The sequence below is a fragment of the Chenopodium quinoa genome, unplaced genomic scaffold, assembly GCF_001683475.1.
Source record: "Chenopodium quinoa cultivar QQ74 unplaced genomic scaffold, ASM168347v1, whole genome shotgun sequence".
NCBI classification, from domain to species: Eukaryota; Viridiplantae; Streptophyta; class Magnoliopsida; order Caryophyllales; family Amaranthaceae; genus Chenopodium; species Chenopodium quinoa.
In genome coordinates, this window is record NW_018742733.1 from 767965 (window position 1) to 779884 (window position 11920).

The 11920-nt window shown below is 32.1% G+C and overlaps 1 protein-coding gene across 1 annotated transcript; it reads left to right on the forward strand.

Annotated features, from left to right (window-relative positions):
• The first annotated feature begins 489 nt into the window (after positions 1 to 489).
• LOC110723486 (PXMP2/4 family protein 4-like) lies at positions 490 to 2620 on the forward strand. The gene is made up of 6 exons (XM_021902841.1): positions 490 to 510; positions 888 to 982; positions 1208 to 1430; positions 1517 to 1630; positions 1736 to 1909; positions 2501 to 2620. The coding sequence occupies exons 1-6, from the start codon at positions 490 to 492 to the stop codon at positions 2618 to 2620; spliced, it is 747 nt and encodes a 248-aa protein (XP_021758533.1).
• Positions 2621 to 11920: the final 9300 nt, after the last annotated feature.

Consider the following 11920-nt stretch of genomic DNA (forward strand, 5'->3'; position numbering starts at 1 on the left):
ATTAGCAATTACAATGCAATCTTGCATAATTCTCAGGGCTTTATTGAATTACACACATGCAAACCTTCACTAATCACTTTAATCTCAACAATCAATCAAAACAATTTCCAAATTAATCACAATTAATCAATCATACAAGTTTCACCCAATTCCTAGCCAAACAACTATTCAAGAATCATCATCTATCAACTAACAACTATGGAAATCAAGAATCAACAATATATCAAGAATAACTACACTAATTAAGCATCAAACATCAAAATAAATCCAAACAAACATGAAATTAAACAAAGCATTAAGGTGAGATAGAGTTAAGAATGCTCATTGATAATAGAGAAGATCTTGAACACAATTGTCACCCTTGTATCTTCAATCTCTCAATCACCATTGAAATTCTTCACTTTCTCTCTCTAAAACTACTCCTAATTTAGCCTAATCTAGAGAGAGAAGCTCTCAACCTAAGAAAAAACTATTCTAAGACTAAGAATTATGATTTCTGGTTATGGAGCTGTAATTAGTAATTATATGTTGTTCTTTTGTCTTGGAAATCTTTATCTGAACTTTACGGAACTTATCTGAACTCATTAGAGCTTAATTAGTTATGAATTGAACTTAGGTAGCAGTTATTTGAACTTATAGGAACTATTGTTAACTTGTTTTATCTCGAACTTATGGCTTTATGGTGGGAGGAACAAAGCCATTGTAGTACTGTACTAGTAAATTCATTAGCTTGTTTATGGAAGTATAGGGAATTTTTTATTTTTAAATTGTAGTTTTGTTCATATATGCTGTTTATGAGCTCATGACAGATGAGAAAATTGGGTTGAGTGTATGTGAATTTAATTCTTGCTGAAATTGAGATTGTGATATGAACAGTTATCAAGTAGCTATATGGCATCTCGGTTGCATATAGCCTTATACTGATTTTGGCTGAAGCTGAACACGAATCACGTCTTAATAGTTGTGTTTTTACTGGTTGCTGGTTATTTACATGACTTTTTCTATGATTTTAAGCTTTGTTTCAATGCTTTCCTGTCAAAAAGATGGTTAAGTCTTAAGCGCTATATTTTCCACCTGTGTAATTAATTGAATCATATTTTGAAACAGTAATCCATATATGTGGTTTTATTTAAACATGTCATATAGTTCATGGAAACTCTGCTGAATTGCATTTGCTATTTAACTTGATATATGTTTTCCATTGAAGTCATATACATTGGACTATTTATCGAGAAAAAATTGTAGAATCTAAAAACCTCTGGCTCACTACCTTTGTGTTTTGCTTTCAGGGATGGACAATTTTTGAAATACTGAGATATGCTCCTCAACACAACTGGAGTGCTTATGAAGAGATTCTTAAAACCAATCCTGTATTAGCAAAAATGGTGATTAGTGGAGTTGTGTACTCAATAGGGGATTGGATAGCGCAGGTTAGCCACTGTGGTGATTGTTGTTTATTCTTAATTGGATGCTTCCAATATGCCTCCTATAAATTTCTTACATTATCTAATTGCAGTGCTATGAAGGGAAACCACTTTTTGAATTTGATCGTACCCGCATGTTGAGATCTGGACTTGCTGGATTCGCTTTACATGGTTCTCTTTCTCATTACTATTATGAATTGTGTGAGGTATTCTTTACTGAAAATACTGTCCACTGTTCTAATATATTTTTGTTGTAGTTATTGTCTTTGTTCCTTAAATGATTGTAGTCTTAACTAGTCTGTTTCTTTCAGGCATTATTTCCATTCCAAGACTGGTGGGCAGTTCCTATTAAAGTTGCCTTTGATCAAACTATTTGGTCAGGAATATGGAATAGTATTTATTTTGTAGTTCTGGGGCTCTTGAGATTGGAATCACCCGTTAGTATATTCAAAGAACTGAAGGGAACATTCTTGCCTATGCTCACTGTAAGTAGTTTCTCTAGATCTTTTCTATCTTGAACATAGCATTTGATACTTGCATATACAGAGTACAAGGGTTGACCTTAAAACATTACAGAATGAGTGTCTGGTCTTTAGGAAATGTGTGCTGATTCTAAATTTGCATTCCATTCCAATGTCTCAGTTTCCTCTTGCCTTGTCTTTCTTATCTTATCCATGAGGTAAACCTGTCTTGAACTGACATTCCTACATTAAAGATCCATTACAGTTCCAGCCCCCTTTCTACGATGTTGTATTTCAAGAGGCCTTCTGAGGCCCTCTTGAATTGATTAGTTGAGCAGCCACATATGGGGCGTAAGAAAGTTAAGTAATACATCTAGGACCATGTTGAGACATAAAGGTAATTAGAGGCAAAACTATAACCATACTTTGAGGATGTAGAAGGTCTACTAGAAGTGGGTAAAAATCTGAACTGTTAGCTATTGATTTGTTTTTGGAAGAGAATGAGTGCTTGAAATTGTGAAGTCACTTTGATATTCTTGATAACTAATTATAACTGTAAGAACCGTTTATTGGAAATAACTTTTTAATAATTATTGTATCATTATTGCTTTGCAGGCAGGATGGAAGCTTTGGCCTTTTGCACACCTTGTGACATATGGCGTCATTCCTATAGAACAAAGACTGCTTTGGGTTGATTGTGTGGAGCTCATATGGGTGACAATACTATCGACGTAAGTTAAGAATTACTTGCTATCCTGAATGTTGTTTTGTCTTCTGTTTTTGACGCGCACCCCCAACCAGCTCTTTTCATGAAGTGAACAATAACACTTGTGTCTGTTGTCAATCCTGTTCCTAAATATACCAATTGCCCTTTCTATCATTTACATTCAATAGTTATAAATATGCTAAACTTGAAGTATGACAGTGTCTAATGGTCTATATATGCTGCACTTGGTGCTTATTTTCTTCCAAATAGGTTGCTAAGGATCCAGATTTATGTTAGATGTTGGTAAATGGCAGCTGGCTATTAGCAGAAATGATCTGTTTGTGTTGATATCAAATTCCATGAAATCTTTATTTGCATTCCCTTCATTCCATTGCTTAATATATTCTGAGATAATATTACCAATTGCAAGCTAATAAATGATAATTGTGTGATAATCAAGGATCTGAATCATCATCTTGTGAGGCAACCTGTGATCTGAATCTTCTGGTTATTAATGTGCTATTTTTTCCCAGGAGTGAGGAAGATGTGACTCCATTGAGGACAACAGTCTGAGATTTTTCCTACTATTAGTGATCCTAATGAAGGTTGAATCTGTCAAGTCGTATGGTGAGCTGGTAGGGTTTTGGCTTTGGTAAATTGTGGTGTTGCAACGCTTGCCAGATCTAGTTGTAAAGGATAATTGTGGTCACGTCGCTTCTACATAACATATAAGATGTACAAAAGGAGTATAAGCGACAACATAGCTTCTGTATACGTAGCATTCTACACCGATTGGTATTTTCAGCTATAGCTATTCCTGTATATTTACATTTATTTTTTTTGAGGTAAATAACCATACATATACAAGTAAAAGAGCATTAACATAATTTCTAATCCTGTGTTCTATTTTACTCATTGAATGGTATGTAGACTACATACATCAGTATGCAAATAATTGTAGTTACTTCTACAAGATTACATTACATTTTTGCTGCTGATATTCATCTGTTTGGTATTTCATCCGCGGATCTGACACAGTCGATGCCACCTTATATGTGAAGCTAGATAAATTGATTTTGACCCAAATTAATTCGAAACTAAGGTACTCAATGAAATATGACTAATATTAACTGGTTTTTTATGATTTTTGACAATAGCCTGGATATGAGTATTAAAGAGATCGAATTTGAAGCGCTTTCATTACAACTATACAAGTATATGAGATGAGAAATTTTACCCAAATCTAAATCAATCATTAACCAAATAAATAAAGAACGAGAATGGAAGTAGTACATTATAGTAGTATTTCATTATTGGCAAGGACGTGACTCATAATTTGCTCTTGTAAAAACACTTGAAGCAACAATTCTAGGAAAAGAAAAGAACAACTACAACTTGAATCTTAAAAGAAAAGTAACCTCTTCCAAATCGTGTTAACACTAGCAATTATTTTTCTAAGACATATAACAAGACATATCATAAATACTTTTCCTCTAAATTTTGACAATTAATTTGCCTAAATAATGTACATCTATACAAGTATATAGCATGAAAACTCTTCATTTTTATTTTATTTTTTACTTTAATGTACTTCCCAAATCATTCTTTTATTAATTTCACTGATTTATGATGAAAAAAAGAAATCAACAACCATATCATGCATTTTACTCCCTCCATGTTTTAATAAATGAGGTTTTGACTTTCACGGAATTTTAAAAAGGTTAATTAGTTAATTTAATAAAAGACGAGTAATAGGTAAGAGGGTATAAGTTTGAAGAGAAAGAAGAAAATAAGAGGGTTTATTGATACCATTAATTAAATAATTAGTACGGAGTATAGTATTATTTTTAAAAAATAGAGAATTTTGAGAATTTTTTTAAAAAAAAATAGAGAAAAGTCACTAAATAAAACATTTTATTCATTTAAATACGGCTGCAAAAGAAAAAGTTCGAGTACAAAAACACAATCTTATGAAATTCTGTGGTCAATTAATTGCAACGAGAAAGGTACATAGTTTTCATGTAACGGAGGGAATCTAGGGAGAGAGATGAAATAAGATACACAGTCAAATAAATTAATATCATCAATTTTTAAAAAAAAAAAAACGAAGAATTGTCTAAAAGAATTTGATTTTGTATACCATTTGGTTCTACTGTATAATAAAATTGATATTCGAGTATACCCCTTATCAACCAGTTAACTTTCCAGATTAAAGTCATTAGAAATTAGCTTTTTTTTTTTCCAAACATTAACGTCACCATAATATTAACAAATCCTGTAATAATCTATGATCAAACCTGGAGTTTTTTTTGTTGATATCCATCAATAATCCCAATGATCGTACTTGATCCACGGCCGAGCCGCCGGCGGCACAACTAGATGCACCAAGGTCTGTATTGTATAATTTTCTCCTAACCGATCTGTATATATATATATGCTTCAGAAAATTTTGTAGTTTTCTGTTAAAATCTGAACTACTACCTCCGTTTTTTTTAGTTGCAACTTTGGTTTCCAACTAAAAAAAATCGGAGGTAGTATAAGACATTACTTAACTTAAAGTTGGTACAATATTATATACACTGTAAAACAAACAATGTTTAATTTCCTACCTCTAATCTGAAAAATAAAATAAAATTACATGTTATGAATGATGAACAACTAACTAATAGAATTCTTCTATATTATGAGGCCGTTGACATCATCGAAAGGCGGCTCGGCGTAGGCTGAAAGTTCCGCCACCGTAACGTGAGCCGTCTCGGTGGCGGTGATAACGCTCTTCTTATCAACATCTCTTTCATCATTTGTTGTTTTCTCAACTTGTCTCCATAAGTAGAGTAATCTTGATTACCATAGTATAATAATGCCAACCCTTTTGATGAAGGAGAAGGGGTTGATGTGGGTGCTTGTGATCCTCCTTTTGCGGCCGAGGCGGCCGGTATATTTCTTCTCTTGATCCGCATTTGTACTCCTCCGCCAACTGGTGGCTTTGATAGCAACCTAGATTTGTGTTGCATATTCTCTTGATGTTGTGTTTCTTGTTTTGGTTTTGATTTTGGTTTGTTGTTGTTGAGTTGTTGGGTTTTTCTTTCGGTCTTGTTGGGCTGCTTTATATATGAGTGTGTATATGACTATATGCTTGATTTTGATTTTTCAATTTTCTTAATAAAAAAATCTCTTTTTTTTTTTTTTTTTTTTGGTTGAGAAATTGTGTATGTAAGGCATGCTAAATGCAAAAGGACTAAGTCATGAAATAAGAAGATTTTGAAATAGATTTGAATGCAATTAAAGTTGGGAGATTGTAGCTTGTTTGACAGGTAAGAATCCACTTGGTAATTTACATTTGGAAGTTTTCAACACCTAATTGACGAAGCCACTACATTTGACGGATATTAGAAGAATGAGATTCAACATATTTTTTACTCCATACTTCTTTTTTTTCTATTAAGATAGGGAGATGCGTCTAATTTGACCCATATTTTATACAAGTCAACTCGGCTCAACTTTCATCTAAGTAGGCTAAATCTGTCATGAATAGCCGAATAGGGTTGTTTGGAATGGAAAAAAAAAAAAAAACTCTTTTTTCAATTGAATTCTACATTTTTAAATTCAATTATGTTCAACTTATTTCAAATACTCCATATTTTCAAGAGCGGTTGTTATATACACCCGGGTGTACCATACACCTATGAGTATTTGTTCTCAATCTTATGATTATAAAATGAAAAACAAAAACTATCCTTAGTACGATACAACTGGGTAATATAACAAATTCTATATTTTCAAGAAAAACGTGCTATTACATATTCAAGATCATAGTATTAGCATATATAAATTCAATTGAATCTAATAAAAATTAATCATACATCTTTTAGTTCAAATTATGTTCAACGCATTTCAAATACACCATAATTTCATGCAAAACATGTTATTACATAATCACGATCACAATATTAGCATATATAAATCCAATTGGAATAATTAAATTGAAGTGCATAAAAATATAAAATGATAAAACATTACTCTTCCTTATTTTATTAAGGCAAAAGCTAACGAACGTCTCGGGGCGTTAGATAAGCTAGCTAAAATTAGAAAGATTAAACTAAAATTAGCATTAATTACACCGATTGACGTGTGATTTTGTCATGCTTTCCCAAATTAATACTTCGTACCACTTTAAATATTTTAAATGTTTATCTAACGTCTCGGGGGCGCTCGTTAGCAAGATCCTTTTATTAATTGCTTCATTTTTCTTTTGCGGCTATATTTTATTACTTGTTCTATTTGAAAACTTTTAACTATATTTTAATGTTTTTCTCCCCACTAGTGGTTCCCTCATATAATATTTTCATATTCTCTCTCCTCTCTACATTACTTTTTTAGATTTTATTATTTTGTAATCAACCCACTCCTATTATACAGAGTATTTCATTACTTTCTAGTACTCTTTTCTAAAAATTCCGTGCATGAAAAAATGAAGCAAATACTACCTCCGTTACACATTATTTGCAACGATTAGACATTTTTTCTCTCTACTTTATGTCAAATCGTTGCAGATAATGTGTATGAAATACTAAAGTGAGTACAAATTTTTGCTAATGGTCCACCAACTATGCCTACCATGGTCTACATCGGATGGTACATGAAAGTATACAGCTACAGAGTAATGAAATTCAGATATTTTTCCACTTTTGACTTTGAGTTATCAATTTATTAATTTTTCCGCTTGTGGAAAATAGCTGTCTAGCTTAAGTTAGTTGTCAGAAAATCTTAGGCAGGTGATTTGTAATTAGTTGAGATTGTACAGTATTTAATTATAGGGATTATTGGATTAGAAGACTCCAGAAGAGTAACGCAGAGTTTGGTAATGGTCTTTTACATTTTTTTTAATAAAATAAAATATGGCCACATAAAACAGTTTAGTTTGCCTAAGTTTTTTTTTTTTTTTTTTAGTATTATTTATGCTATAATTTTCTTCCTTTTTCGGTTGGGATTATGGATCTTATACTTGTCATTTTGTCAATGCCCATTTTATAACTTAAATATCTTAAATCATGTTGTACATTCGAAAAAGTTAGTTTATTATGAAGATATATATATCACCAGGCAAATCTAACAAAATCCTACATCATTATACTTTTTTTCCAATGCATAAATTATAAAAGACGATCAAAGAAGTGTGTAATAATAGTTTTTAGTTGAGATATCACAATTAGCATCACTCATGCCTATATTTAAGCCTGAAAGCAGCAAAAAAAAAAAGAGTTCATTATAGTTGGTAATATTGTGACCTCTTTTATAATGATTTAACTTTTTCTAAGGGAATGCTGGAAACTCAAAATAAGTGACACATAATTTTAAAAAATACTCCGTAAATTTGTAAGCAATACGTTAAAAAAGTAACGAATCATTGCTGATTGTATGAATCAACAAATTAAATTAATTCTAATGACACATATAAGATAGCGAAAGAATTAGGATGAAGTATATTAAGTTATTGACTTGATTAATTAATCACACAACCTTGATTAAAGTGGGTGTAACTATATAAGACTATGTTATTAAATTATTTAATAATTAATATAACAATATTGAATGTATGATGAGGCATATCGTGAGCGTTACTTAAGGTTTGAGTATGTAGTGGTGTAGAAATATAGTCCAAGCAAATAAAATGAAGGCTGAAAGCTGGTTCCAGGTAAGAGGAGCACACAAATAAGATGCCCACATTTCCAGCAACCAAAAATGGTGACCCCATCCATATGCTACAGTTTCAAATTTTATGGGCCCATTTTGCCAGTTTGTGTCTTTCACTTCATATAGTGGTTGACAACTGGACTTTGCCAACGCATGCTATCATTATGATCTCCATCCCTTCTAATTAACAATTAGCTTTCTAATCCATAAACGTGTTATAGATGTAGCGATTCTAAGGGTTTGTTCACATTTACTGAACTGAAGTGAAATGAATATTTTATGAGAGAAGAAAATTAGAAGCTGAAATAAACGGATTGGAGCTGAACTGAACTGAACTGAAATTAAGCTGAAGTGGACAGACCCTTAGCCCATAGTGTTCCCTTGTGTTAAAGGACCAACTCAATTAAAATCACAAACTTTGTCAAAGAAATGGTTTTTATATTCTATTACATCATCTTATATAAGATGAAGTTTTTTGGACCTTTTTTTTTAACAGACCTTAATCCTCACGGTTTTTTTGGTCAATATTTGTTGGTCTCATTTGGAAGTAGAGGGGAGGGAAGGGAATCCCTATCCCTAAATGCCTTCATTTGGTAGGATTCGAATCCCATATCTTTAGGATATGAAGTATAAATTTTAACAAGTGAGTCAACACTTTGTTAATAATAGAGCTTTTTGTACTTAAAAAGTTAAAATATGGATACATACAGTATAAGCCTTCCATAATTTACTTGAAAGTAAAGCTTATAGTTAAATTATGTGATTGGTTTTTCAACTACTACCTCCGTTTCATATGATTGCAACAATTAGGGCCTTTAGCTCTAATCAGTTCAATTTAGTTCAATTCAGCTCCTAATTTCCCTCTCTCATAAAATATTCATTTCAGCTCAGTTTAGTTTAGTTCAGTTCAGTTCAATTCAGCTCCAATAAGTTCAGTTCAGTTCAGCTCCAATCAGTTTAATTCAGCGCAGCTCAGTTCAGTAAATGTGAACAGGTCCTTAGACATTTTTTTCTTTCTACATTATGTCAAATCGTTGCAAAAAATATGAAACGAGGTAATATATCACCTGACACCTTTGTTCCTAATTTAAATTTTTTTATGAGTCAGATGAAAATTAAAAGTCAAAGAATAAAAACAAACGTACGGAGTACTTGATTAAATTCATCTTTCGTTTAATTTTGTTATGAGTTAGTGAAGTGCTTAGAAAAGTACATACTCAAATTTTATTTGTAAATTTCGTATATTTTAAAAATTAATATAGGCTTATACAGTTACACCAACTTTAAACAACTCAATCTAAAAACTTTCCAAAATAATTTTAAATGTCGAGTATATTATGTCACGACTTACATAATACTCCGTAGTAAGGCCAAGTTGCCCCACAGATTTTGGTTGGCAAAATTCCATCCCACACAATCATGGATGCTGTAATTATTATGGCTAAATGCTAAAGAAAAATTGGGAAAAATAATTTGAAAAATAATTCAATCCACACTTGCACCTAACAATCTCCCCCCTCAACTGTGAGACTATACACTTCCCCTTGGACAGAAGTACACCCAACCCAAAACCTACATAGCCCAGCTCTAAGGCAATGCAGTACCGACATAGTGTTTTTAACGCCATAAAACCTAACGCAAATGGTGTGACCAGATCAAACCTAGCTTTGGTACCAGTTTGTTATAACAAATGGAGAGAGAATACAAGGGAAAGAAACCTTAAGCCCACAACGAAGTTCCATCATAAAATCAATTGACAATAGGAGGAGTACTCCACTTGGGTAAAAAACTGAAACAATTAAATTCTACTCACACTTGCACCTAACAATATCTATCGTATATTATTCTATCAAGATTGGCCACAATTGGTTTTGTATGATAGGAGCAAACTTCAAGATAGAGATTACATTAGCTGACAGTGTACAATAAATATGACATGAACTTGATTCGATTAGGTGTATCTCAAACCAACAAGATAAGATATGAATGAACTTGTATCATAGTCTATTAGACAAATTTGTTACATTAGAAAATTATCATAGGTTTTACAAAATAAATTAAAATTTTGGTGAACAAGTCGAAATTGACATATAAACAAACATATATACCACTTGTCTAACTTAATTAGTAGCTCTATTTCAAAGTTGCCAATGCATTTTTAGGTCATATCATTATTTCAAGAGAAAAGAATCGGCCATTAAAAATATGAGTTCTGGAAAGAAGGCCCACTTTTTTGCTCGGTCACTAAACAAGCTAGCTTTCAACAAACAACTTACTCATTAAGCAAGCAATTACGAGCCATTTTAAACAAACATTACTCAAATACTTTCTAGTGTTGGCATAAATCTCGTTTGTCACTAAAAATTTGATAAAGTTTTGAATTGACGGAACTGAACGAGGGCATGTTCTCTTCAAATTATTTTCAGTTCCAATAAGTTTAGTTCACTTCAGTTCAGTTCTTAATTTCCTTCTCTCATAAAATATTCAGTTTAGCTCAGTTCAGTTTAGTTCATCTCCAATAAGTTTAGTTCAATTTACCTCATTTCAGTCAAATAGAACATACCTTAAAAAGACAAGTTTATTTTGTTTTATTATTTTAAAAAAAAAAGCTTGTAAATGGTTTTGGTTATTTTTTAATGGATTGTAAATGCTTGATATGCTTCAGCTGGGTTGAAAAAGGTATGTCTATTCGACATTTCGACCGTAAACTTTTGAGTTCAACAAGTCACAAGCAATAAACAGTCCGTGCATAACAGATTACGAGTTGAAATTGGTCGATTGATTCATTTTCTGGTACAAGCCATATACTCCCTCCGTTTCGTAATAATCACAACACTTTAACTTTTACCCTATATATAGGTTTAGGCCTTGATTTTTAGAGCTGCTCTGCTATGTTGAAATCTGTTCTGCTAAATTTACATGTGTGCCAGTCAAAGTGTTGCAATTGTTATGAAACAGAAATATAATTTAACAAAATTCTAATTGATTTGATGTCGAGTTGAATCTAAAAGGAGTGTAACGATTTCTTGATTTCTTTGGGACTAAAAAAATATTGTGCTAGTAATCACCCTACGTCCTATGTACTGAATTGTGATCCACTCACTAATCGCTAAATGTGCATTACTCAAAACTAGTTGCAATTGTTGGTATTATTTATTATAAGACATTTTGTGTGTGTGTTTAGAAAGCCACAAGGGCGGGGTGAAAATCGATCTCATGATTTCCTATAGTCAAAAGGAAAGCTCTAAGCTTCTAAATCTAAGCTCTGATACCATGTTATATAATATTAAACTCCTTAATTTGGAATATAACAGATGGGGGTGAACACAAGGGAAAGAAATCTAGAGCCCACAACGAGATTCCATCATAAAACTAATTTGCATAGGAGAAGTAGCCCACTTGGGTTATAAAGTGAAATCTCTTTGCTTTCTTTTTCAACGTGGGACAAACTCTACTCACACTTACACCTAACAATATCCTTCTATAACAAAAATATCTAAAATATCTGTCGTATATTATTCTTTCAAGTTTGGCCACAATTGGTTTGTATGATAGGAGCAAACTTCAAGGTAGAGATAACATTAGCTAACAGTGTACAATAAATATGACATGAACTGAATTCAATTAAGAGTATC

Bases quoted from the DNA above. Each gene is read 5' to 3' on its own strand.
- LOC110723486 (XM_021902841.1), top strand. From the start codon at position 490: ATGATTTCTGGTTATGGAGCT. The intron at 511-887 runs GTAATTAGTAAT...GTTATCAAGTAG, and splicing joins TGATTTCTGGTTATGGAGCT to CTATATGGCATCTCGGTTGC. The intron at 1,431-1,516 runs GTTAGCCACTGT...ATCTAATTGCAG, and splicing joins TAGGGGATTGGATAGCGCAG to TGCTATGAAGGGAAACCACT.